This window comes from Plecotus auritus, assembly GCF_963455305.1.
Source record: "Plecotus auritus genome assembly, chromosome: 6".
NCBI classification, from domain to species: Eukaryota; Metazoa; Chordata; class Mammalia; order Chiroptera; family Vespertilionidae; genus Plecotus; species Plecotus auritus.
In genome coordinates, this window is record NC_137773.1 from 131774697 (window position 1) to 131795808 (window position 21112).

General features: G+C 41.3%; 2 protein-coding genes and 1 pseudogene across 5 annotated transcripts in view; 2 read left to right on the top strand and 1 right to left on the bottom strand.

Annotated features, from left to right (window-relative positions):
• Positions 1-21112, top strand: part of DNASE1L3 (deoxyribonuclease 1L3) — a 969732-nt gene that overhangs the window by 427991 nt on the left and 520629 nt on the right. The window lies entirely within an intron of this gene.
• Positions 8642-9627, bottom strand: LOC308251542 (F-actin-capping protein subunit beta-like; annotated as a pseudogene). The gene is made up of 2 exons: positions 9568-9627; positions 8642-9336 (listed from the first exon to the last, which is right to left on the bottom strand). The product of its transcript is annotated as an F-actin-capping protein subunit beta-like (transcript).
• DENND6A (DENN domain containing 6A) overlaps positions 15110-21112 on the top strand; it is a 53485-nt gene continuing 47482 nt past the window's right edge. The window contains exon 1 of one of the 3 annotated variants that reach the window (XM_080675130.1): positions 15110-15404. In XM_080675130.1, coding sequence (XP_080531256.1) covers positions 15171-15404 — 234 coding nt within the window. In that variant the 5' untranslated portion in view covers positions 15110-15170. The remainder of the gene's footprint in view (positions 15405-21112) is intronic. The other 2 variants (XM_080675132.1, XM_080675131.1) reach the window with 2 other exon arrangements.

Here is a 21112-nt window from a genome sequence, read left to right on the forward strand (position 1 = left end):
CCTATAGGGCCCAGTGGCTCAAGCCTTCCCAGTTACCTGAGGTGGACACTCTTGGTGCACCCTTTTGTGGGCTGTGTGCACAGTCTTGTTGTAGTTAAGCCTTGTTGTTGTTGGTATCACTGAGAGGAATTGACCTCCAGGCCAGTTGGCTGTGAGAATCAGCTGTGTCTACGCTGGGAGAACTTCTGTGCTGGAGACACCCTTATGAGACAAGACTTGCAAAAGCCTCTGTGCTCAGCTTGGATGGGGCAGAGTATCAGGGCGGAGCAGACAGCATTCGTCTCCCATCAGCCCTGCCCTAATAGGCCCCTGTGTCTCAGTGTCCCGTGGTAATCGCTGCAAGCACCTCTGAGAGAAAGCGCCCTCGAATTTCACCCGTTGCCAGACAGTCCAGTTTCTCCCCGAATGAGTCTGGGTCTCCAGAGTCTCACCCGGAACTGGAGTTCAGCGCAGTCAGGAGCTTTTGTCTCCCTCCCGCTTGAGAAAGCCAGCCATGCACTCAGTTGCCAGTCTTCTCCGTGCACGTGTCTCAGTACCTCTGCCTCCTGTAGCTCCTCTGAGTCTCAGTGTGCTTTTCTCTTGCCTTCTAGTTGTAGAATTTCTACTCAGCCAGCCTTCCTGTGGTTCTGGATGATGTCCGTTTTTTGAAATTGTTGTGCAAGGCAGCAGTTTAGGTGTTTACCTATGCCTCCATCTTGGTTTCTCCCTGTTGTTTTTTTTTTGTTGTTGTTGTTGAGCGTTGTAGGAGTTCTTTGTATATTCTGGATGTTAATCCTTTTTCAGATAAATAATTTTAAAATATTTCCCCCCATTCTGTAGGTTGCTTTTTCACAATGATGATGGTGTCCTTTAATGTACAGTTTTAATTTTGATAAAGTCCAATTTACCTATTTTTTCTTTTGTTGCCTGTGATTTTGTTGTCATATTAAAAAAATCACCGCCAAATCTGATGCCATAAAGCTTATTTTTTGTTTTCTTCTAGCAACTTTATAGGTTTAGGTCTTTGATCCATTTTGAGTTATTTTTATACATGGTGTAAGGTAAGGATCCAACTTCATTTTATTCATGTGGGTTTTCAGTTTTTCCAGCACTATTTTTTGGAAAAACTATCCATTCTCCATTGAATGTTCTTGGCACCCTTGTTGAAAACCATTGACCAATGATTTATTTCTAGGCTCTCATTCTATCCCATTGGTCTATATATCTGTATGGCACTGTCTCACTGTTTTGATAATTATAGCTTTGTAGTAAGGGTTGTAATCAGGGAATATGAGTCCTCTGACTTTGTTCTTCTTTGAAACTAAATTTTTAATCCACTTTCTCAAATTATTCATAGGTGGCTGCCATCGTGGCAACACTGAAAAAAAAACATGGCAAGTATTTCTAGTAAGAATTAGTCTTCTTCGTAAATTCTTGATAATAAGGAGCCTAAAGGCAGCAGTCCTAGTTTGGAATCAATATAGTCCCTTTACTTTCCTTAGCCAAAACTCTTAAAATAGAATTTGCAGTGGCTTACTCTTGTGTGCAGGCCAGCACTGCCCAGATGGGAAAACAACCAAGGAAGACTTCCTGGATTAAGTTTAACTTAGTTAGGTAACTCTTAATTTGGGCTATCAGACTCCATCAGTTTGCCCAGAATACAGAAGAGAACAAACTTGTTTAAAACAAGATGTTTTGGATTTTTCTCAAGCAGTGTTGCTGCACTTTCAAGGTTAGACTAATAAAAACAAAGTCAGTGAGAGAAAAACCATGACAGAAACTTGCAGGCAAATTCTCAAAATGATGCAGAGCTTTGCTGTTTTGCCTCTAAATGATAAGAAGAGAATCAAGCTTATTTTAGTGTGGTCTCTGAGAGTCTCCATGTTAGGTTTTGTGGAATAAAAATAATACTTTGGAAAACTCCTTGGTATTTTGCTCTTCTCCTAGCAGAGGTAGGGTGGGGTAATAAGAAAGAATGTTGGACTGTGTCTAAGGAGTTCTGGCTTCCAGCGGGACATTGCCACTAACTTGCTATGGGAACTAAGTCACTGGCTCTCTGAGTTACAATTTCCTCAACTGTGTGTTCAAAGAATTGCTGGATCTCTAATCTCTTTACCAGCTCTAATAATATTGCAGAATTTTTCATACTTTCCCTAGATATTTCTCTTATTATTCTCTAATTCTTAGAAAATGGTATATAACTGTTATGAGCATTCATGTTTTGTCTGCTGTGCTAAATTATAAGGTCCTAAAAACATTTCATATTCAGTCTGCTATTACTCACAATTTAACACTGCAACTGTTACAAGTTAAATAAATATTTGAAGGAATGGAGAATGTGTTGAACTATTTGTTGTTTTGTTTCGTTTTGAAGATTATTTTCCAATAATTGTTTTGCTTTTTGGTGAGATAAATATCCTTTAGCTAGGTGATAATAATTGTATTATAGTAATGATAATATCCCTTATTTTATAAAATGATTTATGGTTTATTTTGTAATATAAAAACCCAGAAGCATTATGCTAGTTTTCTATTATACTGCTTTTTGGTAAATAACCTTCAGGGAAGATTTCCTATGAACACTTGGCATGGTAAAAGGCTAATGTAATGAATCAGGACTATTTAGCATTACTAGTTAGGACTTCTATAGTTGCAAATGTCAGAAGATCTAGCTCAAACTTGTTCATCCAAAATGGAAAATTTATTTGACTCATGTACCTGAAAAGTTCAGGCTTGGCTGAATCCAGAGCTGGATGATGTCATTAGGACTTAGTCTTAACTCTTTCCATTTATTTTGCTTGTTTTTTCTCTGTTAACTTAAATCTGAGGCCAGCTCTTCACCTATGGCTACTCGCTAACAGCTCCAAGCTTATATTCTATCCTCTAATCTTGGTGTTAGGACAGTGTCTCTTTCAGAACAGTTCTAATGACTTCCAGAGTTGAGTTTCATTGTTTGATTAGGTTGTGTGTGGGGTTGTGCCTGCACTTATCATTATTCCAGGAATATAGTGTACACTGATTCACTAGGACTGGGTTATGTTCCCAGATTGGTGTCCACAAGTAGCATTTACCTCCTCCTGAACCTCTTTGACTTAGAAATATGGTAGGGTGGCTCCCTGTTGGAAAACTCAGGACTATTAAGCAGAAAAAGGTACAATGGATAATGGGCAAGAAAGAACAGTGGGGATCCACAACAAAATTAACAAAAAAGAGGTCCTAGTTATGCAAAATAAAACTATTTTAAGTCTGTTTATATACAAAAGATTAACTGAGAAATCAACTCTAAACACAAATTCATTTCTAATGTCTACCTACCATTTGAGCTTTCTGATATAGCTTTGAATATGGTAAACATCTTAATGAAAAAGCAAACTCATGTCAGTTATGATTTACACTAGTGACCCGGTGCACGAAATTCATGTACATTAAAAGGGGATTAATTAGAGGAAATAATTTAATATTGCTATTTGCCCTTTCTCTATAATAGAAGTGTCAGAGATGAAAGAAAATTAGTAAAATGTATATGAAAATCTTCCTCCTGTTAGAGTGTCTGGGGCTCACCACGGGACCCAGAGTCAAGTCCCCACCCACCCACATGCACCTAAAAATCACGTGAGACCCAGACCCGGCTGCCCCCCCCCCTTGGGCTAGAACTAGACCTGGCCAGCACCCCCTTGTCAAGCCCTGCCGGGCAGGGGGTGTAGCCTCAGGTGCCCTGGCCCAGCGCCAGGATGGAGGGCGTGGCCTGAGGTCCCCCAGACCAGACCAGACCTTGAGGTCCTCCATCAAGCCCTGCCAGGTGGGGGACACAGCCTGAGATCCCGCGTCAAGCCTCGCTGGGTGGGGGGCATGGCCTGAGGTTCCCCGTCAAGCCCCACCAGGCAGGGAGGCGCAGCCTCAGGTCCCCTGTCAAGCCCTGCCGGGTGGGCGATGTGGCCTGAGGTCCCGTCAAGCCCCACAGGGGAGGGGGAGGCCGTAACCTCAGGTCCCTGCTGATTGCTCGTTAAGGCTCCTTATGGGAAGTTGGCCTCAGCTCTGGATGCAGCCATCTTTGTGACAGAGTGATGGTCAATTAGCATATTCCCTCTTTATTAGATAGGATTTGGTTGCAAATGACAGATCTAACTACAGTGGCTTAAATAGATAAGGGTTAATTTTTAAGAAGTCCAGAGGCAGGTTGTTGCTAGCATTGGTTTGGTGCTTTATGAATGCTAAGTCTCCTGATATTTTCTTCCTGGCCCCCAAATAGCTGCTTTAATTTTGGCCTTCATGTTCAAGTTTGCATTAGAAGGAAGCAGACAAGTACAAAAGGACAAGAACTGCTTGCTGTATTTATTTTTTTCTGTATGTTTTTAAAAAAACTATTTTTATTGATTTCAGAGAGGAAGGGAGAAATATCAATGGTGAGAGAAAATCCTTAATCGGCTTCCTCTTGCACGCCCCCTACTGGGGAGCAAGCCTGCAACCTGGGCATGTGCCCTGACTGGAATTTAACCATAACCTCCTAGTTCAGTGGTAGGCAAACTCATTAGTCAACAGAGCCAAATATCAACAGTACAACGATTGAAATTTCTTTTGAGAGCCAAATTTTTTAAACTTAAACTTCTTCTAACACCAATTCTTCAAAATAGACTCGCCCAGGCCGTGGTATTTTGTGGAAGAGCCACACTCAAGGTGCCAAAGAGCCGCATGTGGCTCACGAGCCGTGGTTTGCCAACCACTGTCCTAGTTCATAGGTCAACAATCAACCACTGAGACACACCAGCCGGGCTTTCTGTGTGTGTTTTAAAGAGTATAACCAGATGTTCTTATCAACACTTCTACATACTAGTATATCTTATTCATCACATGGTCACATATTTCTTTTGTGGAGGCTGAGAAATACAGTGTTTTAGTTTACCTCAGTACCACCCCGAATTAAACCAGGCTGTAATGCTAGGAAAAGGGAGTTAAATGGATATTGGGTGACTGGTCAGTTTGAGCTGCTATAACAAAATACCAAAAACTGGGTGGTTTACACAATAGATATTTATTTCTCACAGTTCTTGAGACTAGGAAGTCCAAGATCAAGGTGCTGGCTGATTTGGTTCTGGTGAGTGCATTCTTCCTTGGCTTGCAAATGGCCCCCTTCTGGTTATGTCCTTACATGGTAGAGAGTGAGAGGGAGTTCTTATAAGGAAACTCCACCCTCATGACCTCATTTAAACCTAATTATATTATAGCTCCACATACCATCATGTTAGGTGTTAGAGACTCAACATACAAATTTGCAGGTGACATATAAAATCAGTCTACAACATTCTATTCCTGGCCCCCCAAATTCCTGTCCTTCTTGCATGCAAAATACATTCATTCAATCCTAATAGTTCAAAAAAATCTTAACTTTAACTCAAAGGTCTAAAGTTCAAATCTCATCTAAATATCTAAATCAGATATGGGTGCTACAGGGAGGTATGATTCATCCTGAGGCAAAATTCCTCTCCAGCTGTGATTCTATGAAACCAGATACATTATGTGTTTCCAAAATACAATGGTGGGACAGGCAAAGGATAAACATTCTCATTCCAAAATGGAGAAATTGGAAGGAAGAAAAGGCTGTCAGATTGCACAATTCCAAAACCTGGTAAGACAAATAACATTAGATCTTGAGGCTTCAGAAAAATCCTTTTTGGTTCAATGCACTGTTTTCCAGACCTACTGGGGGGTGGGGGGAGGAGGGAGTGGTCTTGTTTCTACAGCTCTGCCGGGTAGGGTTGTACACCCAAAGCCTGTTGTCTACCACCCCCACCACCCCAGCCCCCAAGGCTGTATGCAGGTGGCTGCTGTCTGGACCGTTGAATCTGGATCAACAACCACAAAACACACCCAGAGCGCGCATACACACACACACACACACACACACACACACACACACACACACACACACACACACCCTTCCCCTCCTTGAAATTGAGGAGGCAGCCCTGATGATCTATAAATCACCTTTGTAGTGATTTTTCCTTCTTCTTAAAGAATAGCACATATTTTCAGCTGTATAGTTCTATAGTCCAGTCCTGTAGGATCTAAGAAGTCTGACAGCCTTCCTTCATTTTCTGCTGGGGTGGATGATAAGGTCTATGGTTCACACCCATACTAACCTCCTTATCAACCTGTTTGGTCACACCCTTAATGTTCTCCTCAAAACAACCTTTCTTATTTTTTACAGTATGAACAGAGTGAGACTATTACAAATCTTTAAGTTCTGGTTCACTTTCACTTAACAATTCCTTCTTCAATTCATTTCTCTCTTCCTGCGTTTTACTGTAAGCAATCAGGAAGAATCCAACTGCTCCTTCAACACTTTGTGTAGAAATCACCTGAGCTAACTAACCAATTTCATAATTTGCAAATTTACTTTCTACAAAACACTAAAATATAGTTCAGCCAAGTTCTCTGGTCACATTTTAACAAGGATCACCTTTTTATCCTCTGTCCAATAACATGGAGATTTCACCAGAATGGCTTTTACTGTCCCTATTTCTACTAACATTCTATTGATGATTATTTATGTAGTTTCTAAAAAGACATATAGGCCCTAGTCAGGTAGCTCAGTTAGTTAGAGCTTTGTCCCAGTACACTAAGGTTGCAAGTTTGATCCCTGGTCAGGGCACATACAAGAATCAAACAGCGAATGCATAAATGGTTGAAACAATAAATAGATGTTTCTCTCTCTCTCTTTCTCTCTCTCTCAAATCAATAAATAAAAAAAAATTGTTTTAAAATAAATAAAAAGATGTATAGGCTAAGAAGTCCCATGGTCTACAAGCAGCAAGCTGGAGACAGAAGAGCCAATGGTATATAGTTCCTGTCCAAGTCCAAAGGTCTGAGAACCAGAAAACCTGAGTTTGAATCTGAGTCCAAAGGCAGAAGACGAATGTCCCAACTCAAAGACACTCAGATAGAGAGCTTATTCTCCCTTACTCAGCCTTTTAGTTCTATTCAGGCTTCCATGGATTGCATGAGGCCCACCCACATTGGCAATCTGCTTTACTCAAGTCTACCAATACAAATGTTAATCTCACCTAGAAACACCCTCATAGACTCACGCAGAATAATAATTAACCAAATATCTAGGTACTCCATCGCCCAGTCAAGGTGACACATAAAATTAACCATCACAGTGACACTGCAGTTTCTGCCACAAAGATATTAGTGAAAACATTTTAATTTCTTTCTCTTCAGTTTCAACTGTTTTGTTTTATACACATATATATATACCTTTTAGTTACATAGATATATATTTAACTGCATCCCAGTTCCTTTTTATTTCTTTTTTGTTCTTGTTTTCCTTTTTTTAAAAAAAATATATTTTATTGATTTGTTACAGAGAGGAAGGAAGAGGGATAGAGAGTTAGAAACATCAATGGGAGAGAAACATCGATCAGCTGCCTCTTGCACACCTCCTACTGGGGATGTGCCCGCAACCAAGGTACATGCCCTTGACCGGAATCGAACCTGGGACCCGTCAGTCCGCAGGCCGACGCTCTATCCACTGAGCTAAACCGGTTAGGGCTTCCTTTTTTTTTTTTTTTTTAAGTATGGAAGCTCAAGTATAAGATGTAGATTTTTTTAAAGTTTTACAGAAAAAAACAAAACGGAATAAAACAAAAAACTCCTTTTACATTCCACAAAACTTGACAGAAAAGCACCTAGCCAGAAGAGATCGGTCTGAAGGCCCCACCCTGCACACCCCACAACATCCTCTCGGTGGGACAGGGGATAGTCGGTGAGGGACAATGCTGAGGGTCACCTCTCCTTTCTCTCAGAGCTGTCCCCTGTCCTCCTACCCCCCAACCCCAAGCAACTCCCAAATACATGTGGAATCAGATTTCCAGTTTTTCTTTTATCTTTCACACACCACAGTTATTTCATAATTTTTTTGTTTTACTTTTTTTATACCAATGTAACTAAAAGGTGGATGGGAAGGGGTGGCAGATAGTGTATTTTATGCCTATAAACAGGTGGTGGTGGGGACATAGGGCTGGGCAAACAGAATACATACAGTCAATATGGAAACATTGAGGTGTTTTGTTTTTTTTTTAAAGAAGTATGATCAGTATTATCAGGAAGCATATATGTAAGGTATAATCACAGTGGTGTGGCAAGTGTGTGTGTTTTTTGATGTTTTTATTGATTTTTTAAATTTTTATTTTTTAGAGAGAGAGGAAGGGAGATGTTAGAGAGATATAAATATCTATGAGAGAGAAACACCATCGATTGGCTGCCTCCTGCGCCCCTCTCCCCGCCCCACAGTGGGTTGAGCCTGCAGCCCTGATCAAGAATTGAACCAGTGGCCTCTTCGTTCCTGGGTCAACACTCAACCACTGAGCTACACCGGCCAGGCAGAAACATTGAGGTTTTTGGGGTTTTTTATGAAACACTGAGTTTTGATAGCAAAACGTGGTGTGGGAGGGTAGGAGGGGGGTAAGCAGGCCTTGGAGACAGAGACGGGTATTTATCAGCTTTATTCTCAGGGTGTGATGGCTCCATGCAGGTTGGTGACACAAGTTACTGTGTGACCTGTCAGGGAGGGAAGGGACAAGGGAAGGGAGCAGAGTTGTGTAAGAAAGGAATCTAAGGAGTGCATAGCATGTCTGGTTAGAGTGAAGCAGAGGTTTTACAATTACTGCTTTCTCTTCAAAGCATCCACCAAGTCATTCTTAAGAGCTTCTTGTTTTGATTTGTCTGTAAAAGTCTGCATAGATCTCAGCCCATCGATGATGTCCTTTGTTTTTCCAAAGTAGATCTCATTCAGCATACTTCGGATTTTGTTTCCCATATCCTCTACCAAGTGTCTGATATTGGCTATGTGTGGCGAGCAGTAACTCACAGTTTCATCTTTCTCCATCTGTAAGGCTGCCTCCGAGGTTCACGGTGCCAGAGCCAGATTTGTTGGTTTGTAGCCACAGCATTGCTGAGGAGGTTAGCTTCTGATGGGTGGTGCAGCCATTGGTTTCTCCTGCACTTCCACCACATGGATGGAATCCCAGTAGCCTTTGATCTTCTTTTATCCATCTCTAGCCTTCTTATGAGGATCACCCCAGCAAAGCCATGATCCAGACCCCACAGATAAACAGATGAGATGCTGCCTTCAAAATACAGATCTTGATACTGGTCCACCTCCAGCTTTCTCACCCGAGCAGAAGGCATGCCCCATCTTCCATCTCCTATAGATGGTGACCTATAGGCGTCCCCATCTCTGTCATAGTCACACAAAAGGTAATCCTTTCCTACCATCTTCTTGGACGATTTTCAGTGTCTGGTCAACAGAAGACAGATCTTCACTTAGACCAGGTCAATCAGGTCAATCTCGATTTGCTGTGGAGGCAGGTGCCTCTTTTTTTTAAATATATATTTTATTAATTTTTTACAGAGAGAAAGGGAGAGGGGTAGAGAGTTAGAAACATCAATGAGAGAGAAACATCGATCAGCTGCCTCCTGCACACTCCCCACTGGGGATGTGCCCGCAACCAAGGCACATGCCCTTGACCAGAACCGAACCCGGGACCCTTGAGTCCGCAGGCCAATGCCCCATCCACTGAGCCAAACCGGCCAGGGCGGCAGGTGCCTCTTTAAGTCCAAGACACAGTCCAGCTGCTGATCATTCATGGTGGTGATGGCGGCAGAGCCCTGGCTCCCAATTACCCAGGTGTCCAGCTAGTTACATAGATATTAAGAATAAAAGAAATGTTTGATTCCAAACAAAAAATGACTCCTTTGTCAAGATATTTTTATCAACTCCAGTGTTTTTTTATTTTGCAAATAATTTCTAAAAACAGAATCATTTATTATATTTTATTTTATGACCTACCTTTTTCTACTTTAAACACTTTTTTTGCTACAAGATGGTCTTCTATGACATTTTTAATGATTGCATAACAGTCTATTGAATGAATACATGATATTTTTCAGTCAATCCTCTATTGTTGGATACTTAGGTGGTTTCCAATTTTTCACATGCTATGCAACTCTATTACACCCTTGTTATCTCTTTTTTTAAGTCCTCACCCAAGAACATGTTTTTCTTTATTTTAAAGAGAGAGGAAGGGGGTGGGAGGAGAGAGAGACAGAGAGAGAGAGAGGAACCTTGTTGTGAGAGAGAAACTTCAATTAGTTGGCTCCCGTATACCCCCTGACTGGGGTTTGAAACTGTAACCAAGGTATGTACCCTGACCAGAAATTGAACCTGAAACCTTTTTGGTGTATGCTTTTGCCAACTGAGTCACCCAGCCGGGACACCTTTGTTATCTCTTAATGTTTAGTTATAAAAGCAATATATGCTCTTTCTAAATAATAAAACAATAAAGAATTGTGTAAAATAAAAAGCAAAGTTCCCTATTTCTATTCACCAGCACTTTTATTTCCCAGCATTTCAATTCCCCATGAGGCAACCACTGTTAATAGTTTACTGTGTATCCTTCTGAATGCTTTTATTTTCTGACTCCTTTTTTTCTTTCCTTCCATTCTATTAACCTATAGCCTTCTGTTTTCTGCTCTTTTCATGCTCAGTTTCAAGCAGCCTCTTTTCATGCTCAGTTTCAAGCAGCCTCTTATTTGCTGGTTAGTCTGGGAAACCTGACAAACATATCTGTTAGAATTATGTGTAAATTCAGACAAAATAATTTCTGAGCAAAGGCCTCACATCTCTCTGATTAAAGAACATAAATTTCACTGGTTACCTTTTCTGTTTTGCATTTCGACTACTAGTAAGCCTATTAAAACTGCCCCCTGGCACTTACAGAGTCAGATAGTTGGAAAAGTAACCTTCAAATAATTGAGGTGTTGCTATCTTTACTTTTCATAAGCTAAGAGTGAAGTACATTTAAGAAACATTTCTGTTAACTTTTCATGTGTTCATACAACTAACCATGAAAGAAAAATTCTATCAAATAGGAGAACAGTAATGAGAGATTTTATTTTAGTGTATTGATTCATTCATTAACTATTTACTGAGTGTCTGCCATGTTCCAGGCACTATATAGATATTAGGAATGTAAATATAAAAAAACAAAGCTCTTGCCCGGCCAGTGTGGCTCAGGGGTTGAGTGTCAACATATGAATCAGGAGGTCACGGTTTGATTCCCAGTTAGGGCACATGCCTGGGTTGCCGGCTTGATCCCCAGTGGAGGGTGTGCAGGAGGCAGCTAATAAATGATTCTTTTTTTTTTTTTTAAATATATTTTATTGATATTTTACAGAGAGGAAGGGAGAGGGATAAAGAGCTAGAAACATCAATGAGAGAGAGAAACATCGATCAGCTGCCTCCTGCACACCTCCCACTGGGGATGTGCCCGCAACCAAGGTACATGCCCTTGACCGGAATCGAACCCGGGACCCTTCAGTCCGCAGGCCGACGCTCTATCCACTGAGCCAAACCGGTTTCGGCTAATCAATGATTCTCTCTCATCATTGATGTTTCTATTTCTCTCTTTCTCTCCCTTCCTCCCTAAAACCGATAAAATATATATATGCTCTTTACATTTTTTTTTTTAAGCTCTCACAAGCACTATTAAGGAACAACCAAATAGTGTATTTTATTGTCTTCTTTGCCTGGATCCTCCCTTCAAAATCTGCATTTGAGCATTTTGTCTCTCAGAGGCATGTGGTAGTAAACTTAGTTTATAACACATTGGTACTTGAACCTCTGTGCATTTCTCTGTGTATTTTCTCTCCATTACAAGTGTGGTTATGGCCCAGCAGCTGCAGTAGCATTTAGCTTTAGAGCAAAAGGGAAGTCCTCTGGCTACCCAAGTAGGTGGATATCTCAGGTATTTGGACTCCCTTCAGGTCCTTTTGGTAAAACTTAGCCCAGAGATTTGGCATGGCAATTCACACCATTATCTAAGGCTCACACTCTTACTTTCTTTCTTCTTCTTCTTTTTTTAAACTACAAAAATTGCTGAAATGCCAGAAGTTTGGTTAGGAATGAATAGGGAAGTCTGGCATGTTTTTAATCCTGTGCTCAATGTTGTTGGTAATATTAGAAGAGCAGCAGAGCCATGAATCCAGTCATGTTCTTGGCTAAAGCAGCCTACACTGACTTAAGCGCTCCTCAAATGAAAAAAGACCCAGGGCTTTAGTTGACAGTAAATGCAACCTGAGCCAGTGATGTGACCTGGCTGCCAAAACAAGCAAATGTGATCTGAACCAGCATTAATAGAAGACTGGTGGCTGGGACAAGTAAGGTAATAGTCCCAGAGTACACTCTGCAGTGGTCAGATCACACCTGGAGGATGGTGTTTCCTCCTGGGCACTGCATTTTAAGAGTGATGTGGAAAAGTTGGAGTATGCCCAAGTTGGGCAACAGGATGATGAATGGCATAGAAACTAATATCCTTTGAGGAACAGTTGGAGGAACTGAAGTAGTTTACCCTGGAAACTAGAAGGCATGAGGATGTGGGATAACCATTTTCAAATATTCGCAGGGCTATCATATAGAAGAGTTGGACTCCTCTGTGTAATCTCAGCAAACACAACTTAAGCCAGTGGGTGTACATTACAAAGTGGCTGATCTTGTCCCCATAAAAGGAAGAATTTTCTAGCCTTTCTGAACATCCAGAAAATATAAGCTTTGTAAGGTAGTGACCATACCTTAATAAGTGGTGTTAGGATGGTGGCCAGCTGACTGAACTTCAGACGATTCATGAATAGGATGGGAGGTTTGGAGAGATGACCTGATCCAAGCTCCTTTCACATTCAAAGGTTCTAATAATGAACCTTAAGAAGTAAAAAATAAATAAATAAATAAATAAAAAAATTACTGCTTTTTCTCTTAGACCCCATACAAGCATTAACCACAGAAATTATGGTAAAATTGATGCTAAGGGCAAATATCAGTTATGAAGTTGGAAGGCAAAAAAATCCATAGGAACTTTTGTTTTCCCTGATGGTTGTGAATTTTGTTTTAGTAGCATTTGTTTTTTCTAACTGAATGATTTTTTTTTCACTTTTAAGATTCTTTAGAGCCCTGCTATGCTTTCTTTCTCATCAAATTTATGCTCCTCTTTTTAAAAATATATTTTTTTATTGATTTCAGAGAGGAAGGGAGAAGGAGAGAGAGATAAAAACATCAATGATGAGCCCTAGCTGATTTGGCTCAATGGGTAGAGCGTCGGCCTGCGGACTGAAAGATCCCAGGTTCGATTCCGGCCAAAGGCACATGCCTGGATTGCGGGCTTGATCCCCAGGAGGGGGTGTGCAGGAGGCAGCCGATCAATGATTCTCTTTCATCATTGATGTTTCTATCTCTCTCTCCCTCTCCCTTCCTCTCTAAAATCAATAAAATATATTTAAAAAAAAAAAAAAGAAACATCAATGATGAGAGAAAATAATTGATTGGCTGCCTCCTGCACCAGCCCCTTACTGGGGATCGAGTGCAACCTGGCATGTGCCCTTGACCGGAATCAAGCTCAGGACCCTTCAGTCCACAGACCAATGCTTTATCCACTGAGCCAAACCGGCTAGGGCTATGCTCCTCTTAATATGTTGTTTGCAGGACACTATATTTTGATAAGATTACTCTTAATCCAAAATTATAAAGCAGCATTTTGGGGAATAGCAATCTGTATCCACATGTCAAACAACCAGCTCTGTGGAATAGCTGGTGTTTAAAGTTCATTCATCGTTAATAACGAGGTAGCATACAGTAAAATGTGTGCATTGGGATAGTTTGGCCCTTCCCAAAAATCGGTGAAGTAAGCAGGCTGGAAATGATTATTCCTATTTTATTCAGCACCTACTATGCTAAGAATAAACTGCACTAGTTCATCTTACATCCTAAAGAAAGTCTATAGCAAACATTACCATTGATGGCTGAGGATACTTGACTCTCTTCTTGAAAACAGGGATGCTAACAGTTACCTCAAATAAAAATCCTAAGGATGTGGACAGAAAAATGTTTGCTAAATGGGGTAGATTTGACTGGGCAGTGTGGCAAAATGCTTAGGAGCTCTGGCTGTCAGAGACCTGGGTTTAAAATTTTTGTTCTGTCCCTTACTGCCTGTGAAATCACTGTCATCTCATGAAGCCTCAGGGTCCTTATCAGTACAATGGGAATAATAATAATAGGTTTTGCCTTTTTGGGCTGTTGGGAGGATTAGATAGAATAATGTGTGTAAAGGCATGAACATGGGTGCTGTTTTTAAAAATTATATTTATTGTGGCTTAATATCCATTGTTTATTACGCATTTTTTAAATTGGGGTATTTCTTTCTCATCAAATTTATGCTCCTATTTGTGTTTCCTATTTACTTTCACTGTGCAGTTTATACTTAGCATAGTAGGTGCTGAATAAATCCTAGTCAGTAATATCATGCTGGACCAACAATCAGTAACAATTCAACTGAGCAAGTCAAGTGCTTCCTGGCTGCCCAGCCCAGTACTAGTCTCTGAGAATACAACACTGCCTGAAACTGGGCCCTTGCTAAGAGTGATGCGTAGGTTGCTGTGGAGGCCAACCTGCCATTCCAGAAAGGTCTGGAGATGTTGTGTGAGTATTGACTCACAGGGATCCAAGCCAAGAAAGGTGGGAGGGGCCTTAGTAAAGAGAAAAAGCTGAGTGAAGGCTCAGAACTAAATCAGCAGACTGTTTGAGTGAACTGTTAAGCTGGCATCGGAGTTATACTTGTTGGCCTACTCATGCAACCTCTCAGAACCCGTTTCCTTATCTGTAAAGAAATAAATAATGAGGTCTACGTAGTAGCCATGATGCGAAGATTCAGTGAGGTGATCTTTGTAAAGTACTTGCTTGGCACATCAACTGGCACAGAATAAGTGTTCAATGTTACCATTACCATTAATTTAATTTAATAATACCTTATAATTATGAACCGGGATTCCTTAGTCGCTGGACTGCGAACGGGTGGGGGGGTGCCAGGACTCACAAACCACTGGTCAGTCTTGAAGAGCTTTAAGACAAGGCGGCCAGTGCCTGATTCATATCCTAGTCAAGCGCCAGCGTGATGTCCCCACATCCGCGTGGTGCAGGGGCGGGCCCGCGGAGCTGGGCTCCCAGGGTCACGTGGGTTCCGGTCTCGCCCCGGCGGAGCCCGTCCCCCGCGGCTGCAGCTGCGGCGGCTGCGCCTGCGCAGAACCGAGCGCGCTCTGCGGCTCGCTCCGCGTTGGAGGCGGCGCGAACAGCTAGGGGCTGGTGGATGGCTCTGCGGGGCCTGGAAAGCTCGGGGCCCAGCTCCCGCGGGCCGTTGGAGGAGGCGGGGGCGGCGGCCGAGGAGCACGAGGCGCCGGGTGAGGCGGCGGCGGCGGCAGCCGCGCCGCTGGACGATGAGGAGGACGATGGCCGCGGCCTGCTGCGCTGGGACGGCTTCTCGGCCTGGCTGCACTGCGTGTGTGTGGTGGGCTTCGACCTGGAGCTGGGCCAGGCCGTGGAGGTGAGGCCCGGCCGCAGCGTTGTCCCTCCGCCCTGTCCGGGTTTGCACCTGGGCGGCTTTTGCAGAGTGTGTGGCCTGCGGGCCAGCCGGCCGGCCTGGACCCCGACCGCCGCGCATCTGGGCGTGGCTGGCCACCCCTCCGCCCATTGGGCCGGGCTGCGGTCTATTGGCAGTTCCCCTGGGAGCATCCTGGGCTGCGGCTGAGGGTGAAAAGTTCTCTCAAGGCCCCTCCTAAACACTTGCTGTTTTTTGTTTGTGTGTGTTTTTTTAACCCGGTGTCACCAGAATAACTGAAATGGTTAGCGGCACCTGGAGGAGGCTGCAGGCAGGATGTTTGGGACTTTTTCAAGAAGCAAACAATGCCCTTGACATATGGTGAAATATAGCCAAGCCTCTTTCAACAAACCTTTTTTTTAGACTAAGAGATGGTTTTGGTCATTCACAGTAGTAACTCTTAGAGCATTTTAGTGAGCCTGAGCCAAAATGCATAGCATGCATTTTCTCATTTTCCTCCTTTTGTTCCTCACTTCTGTTATGTCTTGATGTTGCTTCTGAAGCAGTTGGCCTGAAAGCTAATATGAAGAACATAAGGAATAGCTTTTGCTTGTGAATCTCAAATTTCCTATCTTTATGGCACCTTATTGAAAGGCCTTTGAATCTTAATCTATTCTTTACATTGTTTAGGGTACTTTATGTAGAATAAGAGATTGCTTGTCTTTATGTGTCCAAGAAAAACATTATCAGAAGGATGTATGTTTGAGATTTTTTTTTTTTTGTAGTGATTCCATTTTAGTGCACCATCTCATTTTTACTTCAGTAACATGAGTTGGCTAGGAAAATTGGCCAGGGAGGTTTTTCTTAATTCGAAGATACTGCTTTTGTATTCAGCCTGTCTTCTCTATGTTTTATCATTATGTAGTTCCATACACTGTTTCTACAAAGATCTAGGCATTATTCTGGTTGCTGGGCATACAAATATGAACGATATGCTCTAAACTATATTTGTGGATTGAGACTACAATTTAGGGAAGAACCAAGAATTAATCACAGTAGCAGATAGGGCCAGATGTGGTGCCTGGCACATATGGTGTTCAATAAATACTTGCTGATAGAATGAATGAGTACAGGAACAATTCTTTATCTTATTGAGATAGAAACAACTGGTTCTCAAAGAATTTGAAGAAGAGATTTATAAACCATCTATTGACTATATTGACACATTAATCTGAAATTATATGTATAGCAAACTACAATTTAACCAGAAAACAATGGTTTGGGTTGTTGTAGTTTATTACATTTTTATATAGCTAAAGGAGATCTTTTGGGACTTTCATCATTTGGGACATTCTTTTTAACATGAATATGTTTTTCTGACCAAATAAAGAATACTTAGCATAATTAAGGTGCTACAAAAATGTGGATCATTAAAGGTCTTATTTTGAATTTCATTTTCCATAGTATGTGCTGTTGCAGAGTTTTCTTTAGGTCAGTTATTCATAATGTTTTTTGCTTCTGAAACTTTAAAAAACTATATGATGAATTTCATGAACTCTCTCCATTAGGAAAATGCTTACTAATACAAAATTATGTATTTGTTTCTGTGTACTTTCTGTGGATTATCTATGGACCTTATAGTCCATTGTCTCTAGATTAAGAACCATTGATTTTAGAAGGTGTAGGATGAGAGTGGGGAAGATTCCCTAATGAAGGATCCAAAGACAGTTAAACACATTAAGTGGAGATGCAACACAACAATTTTGTTTTGTTTTCCTGAGAAACATAGAATATTGCACTTTGCCACTTTTAAAGAAAAAGGAACACAAATTAGAAACTAATATAACAAAATAGTTGAAAAACACATAGTATTTTACCTTTTATTATGGCCATACCTAGGCCAAAAATGGACAGGAGGAGTGGCTATAATGGGATAAGAAGGTGTATGTAGCCTGGCTGGTGTGGCTCAGATCTATGAACCAGGAGGTCATGGTTCAATTCCAGGTCAGGCACATGCCCAGGTTGCAGGCACAATCCCCAGTAGGGGCGTTCAGGAGGTAGGCAATTAATGATTTTCTCTCATTAATTATGTTTCTACATCTCTCCCTCTTCCTCTCTGAAACAAATAAAAATACATACTTTTTAAACAGGTGAGTGTAGAATTGTGTTGGAGAAGTGACATATAGTAGCCCATCTCTACTTCCTATAAAGCACAACCATGGGGACTCAAAAGGGAAATTAGTTAAAGAATAGGTAAAAACTAAGCTTGGACAATAATATCCTAGAACCTAGCTGTGCTATAAAAAAAAACAGTCATTGAATATTAGGCCTGGGAGACTTAAGAATCTGTTCTGCCAAGACAGAAAATACCATTTGCAGATTTTAAATGCATGAACAGTGCCACTTATTTAACTTTAAATCCCTACTAAAGACAGTATAGAACAGTAGCTCTCGAGCCACATGCGGCTCTTTGGCCCCTTGAGTGTGGCTCTTCCACAAAATACGACATGTGGGCGTGCACGTACAGTGCAATTGAAACTTTGTGGCCCATGCGCAGAAGTCGGTTTTCGGCTCTCAAAAGAAATTTCAGTCGTACTGTTGATATTTGGCTCTGTTGACTAATGAGTTTGCCGACCACTGGTATAGAATATTGATCAGGAACTCTAGATTCTAGAGTGGGTTTTAATCTATGTACTTTGGGTACATTACTTTGCTTGTCTGAGCCTGGTGCTGCTCCTCTGTAACAGGGTAACAGTACATTTGTTGTGGCATTGTGAAAATTAGATAAGTTAATGTTTGCGAAACATTTGGAATAGTACCTGGGACCCAGTAAGGCCTATGTAAGCATTTAGAGTCCCTTTTTCTTTTTTAAAATGTATTTTTATTGATTTTGGAGAGGAAGTAAGAGGGAGAGAGAGAGGTAGAAACATCAGTGATGAGACAATCATTATCAGCTGCCTCCTGCACGAACCTCCACTGGGAAAGGAACCGTGACCTCCTGGTTCATAAGTCTTTGCTCAATCACTGAGCCACACTGGCTGGGCGAGAGTCCCTTTTTCATTTTTGATGGGGAGAACCCCTCACTTTTTTGCTTTATGAAAATGAAGCCTTCAGTTTTCTCACTTGTAAGATGAAGTTGAGTTACTAGAATCAGTACTTTTTTTTTTTTTAAATAGGGGAATATTTTCCCCTGCGTAAATAAAGAACTGGCTAATCCGGTTGAAATGGTGCCTGTGTGTGTATATTTGGTTATAAGTAGCAGAAACTAAGCTACAGCTCAAGCAGAAAAGGGGGACTTGCTGTAAGGCCATAAAGGTGTTTTAAGATATCCAACCTGCAAACCTGGTGGGGCTTCAGAAAATGGCTAGAGCCCAGAACCAAGCACACATCTTGTTTATGCTTTTGTTTTATGGATTTTGTTCATGCTTCATGCTCCCTGCAAACTGACTCCTCTACTTCTGTGATATTTATGGTTGTGAAGTTGCCCCTTTCAGCCACTTCAATGGAGAGTGAATGTCACTCTTGTTCCAAACACTAGAGGAAGGTACTCAGGCCTGGTTTGGGGCAGATTATCACTCAGATACAATCAGCTGAAGACCTGGGTGGTTGGGGGCAGATTATCACTCTGATACAATCAGCTGAAGACCTGGGTGGTTGGGGGCAGATTATCACTCTGATAAAATCAGCTGAAGACCTGGGTGGTTGGGGGCAGATTATCACTTTGATACAATCAGCTGAAGACCTTGCTGCACAAAATGTCAGGGTCAGGGGAGGGGGGGGGACCTTGTCTGAGTAAAGGAGACAGTTGAGGGCAGGGTGTCTTTGGAGCTAGAAGAGGTGGCAAAAGGTACAGACTGCAGGAGGTGTACTTAGCTTCTTTTTTTTCCCCTTTAAAGTGGCCATGAAGCATCATCAGAGAATCTAAGTGTCCTGTGGAATAGGTTTGAAATTCTCTGGATTTAAAATATTCTCTGTTACTTCAAGATCTGAAATTACCTGATTATCTAGAAAAGCCTTAATTATCTCAAGGCAGAATTGCCTTATTTACTCAAGTTCCCTCCCAACCTCCCACCCCCATTGAGTAATAATATGCTCATTGTTGAAAACTTGGCAAGAAAGAAAATTATAAACACTAGAAAACATCACTCATAGTTCTATTAAGAAACAACTGCTATCAGTATTTGACATTTTTGTTAATGTTTTTTTTTTCTTTACATAATTTTGTATCTGTCAAGGATTAATTTGATTGTTAGTAACAGAAACCTTGTAGAATAAATTTAAGCAAAAAGAGATTGATTGTGAGGAGTCTCTTGGACACACTTACAGGAAACAGGAATGAACCTTATGGAATTTGGAAAGCCCCAGGCTTTTTTGCCTTCGTTTCTGGAGCTATGTGGTCTTTTTTCTCTGCTTTTCTTTGCATGTCTTGTTCCATTCTACATGCTGAGGGTGGTTTCCTCTGCAAGTGTCTCAGTTTCAGCTCCCAGGTTCTACTTGACTTTGGGTTACCTGGTATTGATTTTAGCCACTCTACTCTTGTATTCTGGAATCAGACTGAAGGGTAACTCAAGTAGTGGAATATCCGATTGGCTCAGAATGGGTTAAGTTCTCTGTTTTGTTCATTGAGCTGTAATCAGGAGACAGAGTCTCAGTAACAGTAGTGGTTACTTAAGCTCACTTCTGCAGAAGGCAGGGAGGAGACACTTTCAAAAGCATGGGCTGAGCAGCAGACTACTGTAAAAGTCTGCTTTATTGATAAACATTCTCATAAACAATTTGCCAGATCATTGAAGAGTCTTCATAAACATAATTTTATGGACCATAATTTATTAAACAATTTTGCTTAATTTGGATATTTATTAGTTTCCTTTTTTTGAAAAAAATATTTTTTTTATTGATTTCAGAAAGGAAAGGGAGAGAGATAGAAACATCATTGATGAGAGAGAATCATTGATTGGTTGCCTCCTGCACGCCCCACACGGGATCGAGCCCACAATCCAGGCATGTGCCCTGACAAGAATTGGTGACTTCTTGGTTCATAGGTTGCCGCTCAACCACTGAATCACGCCAGCTGGACAACTTCTGCTTTTTTGAGTCATTGCCTGTTCCCCCTTATCCTCTAAGCAGGGTGGAGCCTGGAGTAGTCACCAGTTTTCTTTATCTTAGCAGTTTCTGTTTATTTTTCTGAGAAGGATAAAGACAATTATGTTAAGGGTTGTTTCTTTCACTCTTTAACTGAGTGTTCCGTAGCCCCAGTATTTGATCATCAGCAAGTTTACTCTTTTAATTGAAATGGGTGTTACGAGTAATTGTATGTTGCTGTCTCATTGAGCCATCGGTTCAGCAGGTATTTATTGGGCACTGGTATGTTCTAGAGATAAAGTCTTGATCATTCCCTCTTCATCAGGTAGCAATTTATCTGGGAAGGTAGGCTATTTAACAGTGAGTGCTTTGATAGGAGGATATTCAAGGTACTAATAATAGCCTTTAAATTCCCTTGTGAACTAGTAGCACTTCATAGTTCTGTGATTTGAGAATTAAAGCCTTAGTGTCCTCTTGAGCTTCTTAGGCTCCCAGATTTTACAAAGGCTTCTTTGGTGTTACTAATCTCTAATTCTGTTATGAAATTGTATAATCCCAATCTGGGGATAATCTGGGACATTCTCTTGTCCCGTTAGTCCTTTCACAAATACTTTGTTTTTGTATTTACTAAG